Source organism: Aspergillus brasiliensis (assembly GCF_001889945.1).
Source record: "Aspergillus brasiliensis CBS 101740 unplaced genomic scaffold ASPBRscaffold_17, whole genome shotgun sequence".
Lineage (NCBI taxonomy): Eukaryota > Fungi > Ascomycota > Eurotiomycetes > Eurotiales > Aspergillaceae > Aspergillus > Aspergillus brasiliensis.
Genome location: NW_027137458.1, coordinates 615,344 through 622,236, shown reverse-complemented (window position 1 = coordinate 622,236; position 6,893 = coordinate 615,344). Strand labels below are relative to the sequence as shown.

Genomic DNA, 6,893 nt, shown 5'->3' with positions numbered 1-6,893 from the left:
TCGTTCCTATCCGCCTGCTCTGGGGCTCAATTGCTTAGTCATCATTTAGTCATTGTTAGAATCCCCGGATAACGTAATCCAACGTTCGCGCGGCCCACCCCTCTGGTACGATTACCCGATATAATCAAAATGAAGCCTTTCAATCAAGACAAATTCATATATAAATACTATATGCCTAATTACTAGGTGTTTTAGAGCACTGTGTACGTCTATGGTCAATCTGAAGTAATCTATACAGCGTAGAGACACGCGTGAGGGGCTTTCTGGAGGTTGAGGTAGCTGCTCAACCTCAGCCTCAATCTCTGGAACTTGCTTATTTTGAACTTCTTCTTGTTGTATAACTCTCTGAGCACCTTCAATGGTGGTGCAAAAAAAAAAAAAAAAATAAATAATTAAATAAATAAAAAATAAAGACAAAGACCGCCTCCTATCTGTACCATTTTGACTAGTAGCAGAAAAACTGGTCTCAAAAGGGATACGTCTCGGAATAATCTTATTCCATGCCGGCTTGGTTATGCCGCGAGGTCCGCCAACGTGCAGCCCCTGGGAGCACCTGCACCGGAATGGGTGTGGTTTGTACGACACCAACCACTGCAGCTCTTGAAACTACGCCTGCTCCGGCTGTTGAAGAGCTGGGTTGCATATTGCCTGCAATGCGTTCAACACCCATAATGACTTACGTAAGCAACAGTACCTGGACTCGGGCGCGCCATCAAGTTCTTCGTGAGACTGGACAGATCTGACCTCGTTGTCAATAGTATCGATAGTGCCGTGTGGTTGTTGTCTTAGCCCCGTATTTCTCAGGGCCATGGATAACACGATACTCCTTTAAGCTTCTTTGTTATACTTCACGGCGAGTTACATAGTGTGCCATTCGATGCTTACTGTTCCCTCCACTCGTCGCTTATCCTTACTGGCACGGATAACAGTATCTTTTCACTAAGTCGCAATATCGCGCCTGGAACGCCGAACTCTACCATGGGACAGAAAAGTCGGCTTATTAGCTAGCCCCTTTCTGCCGAAGATGATCTGTCGAGTTTAGCAAGGTAACACCGACGCTGGTTGAGGGAGGCTGATAGGCTGTTCTTTGTTTGACAGGCTTGGCGGAATCGGGTCGAAGAGGCTTAGCCCGAATGTTTCTCTTGAAGCAAACATGCTTCACTATGTATATAATAGAACACCACTGTGCAATGTAGTCCAGCATTGTCTCCCCAAGACTATGCGTCCTCCGCCAGCTTTCTATCATCATATACCGGAAGCGAAGCGCCAGTATTAGCCAATCACATCTACCGGGCAATTCAATCTGTCAGAGCCAACCGATATTCACCATGAACAAAGCGACATCAAGAAATCTACCCCGACGGCTGCTGCCTGAAGTCTCCCCCGGGAAAGTAGGCTACTCTCCCGTCCAGCCTTCATCCAAGCGCAGATCATTCGCGTGCACGAATTGCCGTAGAAAACACATTAAGGTTGATGTTGCGAATTAACTTACATTGATGAGGCTAACTGATTATAGTGCACTGGTCCTCCATCCTGCGAAAACTGTGTTCATTCTGGGCGAACTTGTGTATTCGAGCCCTCCAAAGACCGACGAAGAAAAGAAGCTCTGCGACATGCTGAAAAGGCAACAGAAGGATACAGAAACGCCCTGGTGATGGTGATTCAAACATTCAAAAGCGGTGCAGATCAGGATATCCGTGATCTGGTGGATAGGATGAAACAATCTTCTTCGGTTGACGACAGTCTGGCAGAGCTGCAAGAGATGACACATTGAGAGAAGTAGGATGCACGTTGACCACATGTATTTAACGGTTGTCGCTGGGAGATGTTCGGCGCCTTGGAGAGTCTTCTCCGAGCAGCTGACCAGACCCGTAGCGAGTATTGAACTCATTTTTCTCCGCCCGCGCGGGTGGCTCTTCTCCTATCCTGACTTGTCCACGGAAGTCCCGAGATAATTGCTGTAGCGAAGTGTCTGACATTTGGCCCAACCACTGCGCCGATTTCGAGCCAGTGATGATATGCTTGGCGGAAATCAGATCTCCAATGGTAGATACCACGAGCTGATGTGACTCATCTGAAGATGTCACGTCCTCAAAGATATTTGTGCGGGCTCTGTGTGCCAATTCAGAGGCCTCTGAACAGACATTAAGACATTGGATAATGCTTTCCCTCTCCTCCTTGATGAGATTCAGGTTCGTGAGATCCTTGGACATTATGCCCTGTTCCGACATTTGTCTCAGTCGGTTTGTCAGTTCCATCAGACGGGCCTGGAGTGCCTCCGAGTTTGATGAGACTCTTGCGCTAAAGTCAGTGAGCATAGCGCTGGTCAGGTTCTGGGATTGACCGGATATATCATCATTGCCAGAACCAAACGATACAGATATACTCTCACCCTTAGAAGGGAGTTGCGGAAGCTGTTTCTGGAAGTGTGCAATGACTTGCGCGACATGAGTACATATGGTCAGGCATTGCTCAGTGCTTTCTTTCTCCTCCCTTATGTCTCGTAAGTCAAACGTATTAGACCCCTGAACAGGACTTCCTTGCTGATCGAGTGATTGCAGCCTTTCCTCAATGTCTAGTAGATGTTCCTGAAGGTCAGACGTTGCTTCCTCGATCATGGTCTTATACTGGTCGACGACAGCGCTGGCAACAGTGGCTTGACGACTGAGCATATTGAGTCAGAGTCAATGATTCATAGTCATTGTAGGGCTAATATATCTTACAATGTGGCCCCCCCAAGAGCGATAGAGATAGTCGCTTTATAACCAGCAAGCGTTGTTTTCAGGTCATTAATATTCCCACCCATGTACTGTAATTTAGCCCAGTCACGAAAGCTTGTGCGTTGGCCGTTAGAGTGGGCCACACATTTGCGAATAATGTCCCTGAACTCGCTGCATATTTTCCCACATCGCAGAAGAGGTAACTTCAAGCTGGCCAGCTCGGCTTCATTGTCCATTACTGCCGAGATTAAGGTGCCGAGGACCTGTGTCAAAGATTCCAGTTCGTACCGTAGCTCACGAACTGTTCGCTGCGTGTTTTTGAAGCCCTCGACTAGAGCATAGAGCGATTTGCTCGCTTCAAAGGCGAAAGTCGCAAGCGCGATCAAGCTGGAGGCCACGGAGAGAGCATCCGCCATATTGATTTTTTCGACTTGGAGGAGGGGATTGAAATTGACAGATAAGCCAGTAAAGAAATAAATCTGTTGGAAATTCTACCATATGTCTGAGGAGTTGTGGTTCAGTCTGGGAATAATCCGCTGGATCGTAGATTTAATCATCATCAGCGGGTCAAGCACGAGGCTCCCTGTGAATAAGCCGGGCGGCTACAGAAACGCTGCGATTGGGAGAACCATACAAGGTTCCGTATCAACTGTAATGACCGTCCGTTTCACGTTCCATTTGCGATCACGACGGAAACCGGAGGGACAAATATGTTGTGACCCTCATCAAGCTTTTACTGTATCCCTATATCCTTCATGGGATGTAATGAAGCCCTGCAAAAGTAGAGACTCGTTACATCTAGTTTAGCTGATGACTATATCGTACGATCCGAAAGCGCTCGTAGCGTAAATACACGTGGTAGTACTGAGCTTCTCTCAGCAATCCAAGACCCCGCGATAAAATACGCAACTGTCAGTACGAAACTCGACCAGAGCCGCCCCTGGAAGACGACTCATCTCATTGTCCCAGCTAGACCCGCTTAGTCTGGGTTTCGAAGTCAGGCAGCCGAATTAATGACAGATGTATGGTCGTTGGTGCCGTGGTTTGGCCAATCATGATACGTGATTAACGCGTACAGAAGAGGGGTTCGTTACCCGTACTGTCCCAAGCAATCCGTACGAAGACTCCGTATTACTCGATCAACGCCTGTTGTGGCGGTTATCTTCGGTAAACAGATACTACGAGCTGAGTACGATTAGGGGACCTTTAGACGCTCATTGTGTGCTGGCTCATCTAATGAACTTGAGGCGGAATACGGTAGAGCTTTCATCAAACAGGGGTAGCCAGGGGGGAGTAACTCTTGTTCTAATATGAACGTAGCCAACTTGTGGTTTTCAGTGGCTTATTCGGACTTCCACCAGTCAGACTAATGACAAACATTGAAAGATCAGGATATGTTCTCTGTGATAATAAGAAGTTTCCTCGGGGGTTGGAAAACTTCCTACCTTGACACTTCAGAGCAATGACTCATCACCTATCACGTGATATTGTAGGGGATCGGTAATCTATGGTTCGATGAAACCGCAACCGCAACCAGTAGCTTTTCCCGTAAAACATCTATGAATATGGCATGGCAGAGCTAGCGGAAACGTTTTAGTGCACTTTCGAATGTTCTGAGCAGCGCTGATGGGTTCGCGGGCCGCGTGCACCCTGGCACGCTGGGGTGTGATGGAGCTTCAGCCTGTTCAACACATTCAACTCGATCATCCTTCGGATCATCCTTCATCACCAAAACTAAGGGCGGCGATCAGTATTCTCGGAATCCACTATGCACGTTTCCCCGCGTAACCTACCATGAAGATCAACTTCGGTACATGTCGTGGAATCGGGTTGGCACCTTTGCCCCATGTGTTCTCTCTTGCATAGCGTTCTACATGCTTATCTTTCGCCCTTCCCAGCCATCGAGTCATCTCACTTGATAAGAAGGTACCTGGTTAGGAACCTAAAAGTCCATGTAATTTAAGGCTAGCTATAGGTATCAGATGAAATATCTCAACGTACTCCACAATCATGCAGCTCATCGTATAATACCATATAAACGATAATTTTCTTTTCTTTTCTTTTTCTCTATTTATGGCATCCCTACCAACAAACAAATACAGGAGATCGATACAGTTTATATATAGCTTTTATTTACGATTTAACAGAAACTCCAGAGGAACTAATTATCTCTCCTCTCTCTCTCCCCCTCTTCTTTTTTTGTTTTGTTTTGTTTTGTTTCTGTAAACCTCTAAAGTATCTGGCAGTATTAAGTACCTGCCATTTATGTAATTGAAGAAATGGCAGCCGACAAGGCCCAGATAGCTTAGGAGACCGCTCTCCTCTCGTTAGGCAGCCTAGTACTGTCATAATGGTCTATATTTTCTAGTCTTGGAAGCTACAGAAAAGGGGATCAAGCACTGTCTGGAGTTATGAGATTATCAATGTTACCATGAAAGTCTTTTCTATCTCATATTATAGTAATATACTAGCTACTACTACTGGTCCCCAAGGATTAGTCTCCTACGTGGATAGACTGTCAATCGTCTGGTGTTCCGTAGGCTTTGGTACATTATTCGTTATCTGATTGATGTTAGTTAATCGACACATGAATTTTTAGCTTCTTTTTGGTGTGATAATTAATTACATGGCATTACAGGATAGGCCCCGCGAAGGTGGAATACGTTCAGGATTTTTGGTTGCATTGCTCAAATACTGATTCGTGAACAAAGACCTTAGTTCGTAATCTTCATATTCAAAGATACAGAATATATTAGAAGCCTTCTCTCATACGGCAATTCGGCATAAATAAGACATGACTTGATATCGATTAAAGACGAAGCTATTGGTTATGAGTAGATGGAACATATCTCGCAAGATTCTAAAAGTAACCTTGAGCAGGTATGGGACTGGACTGGACCAAAAAGCAGTCAGAGCGAGGAGCCGTCACATCAGTCACTTGAATGTGTGCCGCTTATTAATTGTATCTCTCGCCAAAATAAGCAGCAAAGGTTGACACAACATAGACTCAAACCTACACAAAAAAATGTCTAAAAATGGTTTAAATATCACGGCCCAGCCTTCGTCCGGGCCTAACTGCATCATGGCGTACACTATCATCCTGGCCCTCACCCTTTCCCTTCTCTGTGCTGCGGCAGCGATCCTTCGAGATCTGCTGGAATGTGGTATCGGACATATCCCCAAAGCATTGAGTTGCGTGCGCCTTGGCGGAGACGGTTTTGGCCATCGTCGTCTGCGCACTGGAAGAACCAATCAGTTGAAAGACATTCTCGTCTGCAATAATATCCTCGAAATGGTTGGCATGATATTGAGTCGGCCGGTGGGCAGCATGACCTGCTGGTGAAGTTTCAGGTGTTTGATTTGGAACCCGGGAATTGTCGTTCATGCCATTTATCGTTGTCTCTGACATGAAAGAGGCTTTTAATCAGACGAGTAGGGAGTTGCACTATTGCATTTGTGTCCTAGTGTGGATGCTGTTTGCAGTACGAGTTTGGGACAACCTAACGGAGAGCAAAAGGCGTAGAAACAACGATCAAGATTAGCAAAAATAGGGTTGACTTGTTGTATGACGACTATGTAACTTGTCTAAATGCTACGGAGCGAGGTGTCAGCAGGAAGATCTGTCCTTGCCGAACGCTGCCGGAAAAAAGTAGGACCGCAGGCCCACCCTCATTAGTAGTGTTATCGTACGTCCAGATTACATCACAAAATAACGGGATCAGTGGCATCATTCCGACCACGTGGAAAACGGAGACGCAGGCTCAAGCTCGTTTATTGACCTGCTCAAAATAATATTGTCATTTCCAACTTAACTACCACAAATTGGATGGATGAAATATCTGTCTTATTATTTAACTGTATGAACTGTATTTAAGCACTCAGGCTGAGAACAAATATCGAAGGCGTTTCTCTCCACGCTTGGTATTCAAGCGGATCCAAAAATATAAGATGTTCTCATTCTAGATAACATGAATCCTTCTAAAATGCCATAGCATAAAATACTTGTGCCCTGCGCACGAGAATTGCTGATAGCAATGCTGATCCAGGGTGCTTGTCAACAACTACTCCCTACTTACCTATAGAACAAGACTTTAAGCAAACGCCTGTCAAGGACCATTATATCTACGGCTATAATTATTACTAATCATAACGTATCCAAGGTGGCTTCACGTT

The 6,893-nt window shown here is 45.7% G+C and overlaps 4 protein-coding genes across 4 annotated transcripts; 1 reads left to right on the top strand and 3 right to left on the bottom strand.

Annotated features, from left to right (window-relative positions):
* Nucleotides 1–415: 415 nt before the first annotated feature.
* On the bottom strand, nucleotides 416–1,213 carry ASPBRDRAFT_48319 (uncharacterized protein). Its single transcript, XM_067626065.1, has one exon. The coding sequence runs from the start codon at nucleotides 808–810 to the stop codon at nucleotides 607–609; it is 204 nt and encodes a 67-aa protein (XP_067474529.1). The 5' UTR covers nucleotides 811–1,213; the 3' UTR covers nucleotides 416–606.
* ASPBRDRAFT_48318 (Zn(II)2Cys6 transcription factor domain-containing protein) lies at nucleotides 1,030–2,000 on the top strand. The gene is made up of 2 exons (XM_067626064.1): nucleotides 1,030–1,469; nucleotides 1,517–2,000. The coding sequence occupies exons 1-2, from the start codon at nucleotides 1,329–1,331 to the stop codon at nucleotides 1,772–1,774; spliced, it is 399 nt and encodes a 132-aa protein (XP_067474528.1). The 5' UTR covers nucleotides 1,030–1,328; the 3' UTR covers nucleotides 1,775–2,000.
* Nucleotides 1,359–3,331, bottom strand: ASPBRDRAFT_48317 (uncharacterized protein). Its single transcript, XM_067626063.1, has 3 exons — nucleotides 2,724–3,331; nucleotides 1,515–2,493; nucleotides 1,359–1,389 (listed from the first exon to the last, which is right to left on the bottom strand). The coding sequence occupies exons 1-2, from the start codon at nucleotides 3,134–3,136 to the stop codon at nucleotides 1,806–1,808; spliced, it is 1,101 nt and encodes a 366-aa protein (XP_067474527.1). The 5' UTR covers nucleotides 3,137–3,331; the 3' UTR covers nucleotides 1,359–1,389; nucleotides 1,515–1,805.
* A 2,429-nt stretch (nucleotides 3,332–5,760) lies between these two features.
* On the bottom strand, nucleotides 5,761–6,129 carry ASPBRDRAFT_136172 (uncharacterized protein; the record flags this gene model as incomplete). The annotated part of the gene is made up of 1 exon (XM_067618769.1): nucleotides 5,761–6,129. One exon carries the CDS (start codon nucleotides 6,127–6,129, stop codon nucleotides 5,761–5,763), a length of 369 nt encoding a protein of 122 aa, XP_067474526.1.
* Nucleotides 6,130–6,893: the final 764 nt, after the last annotated feature.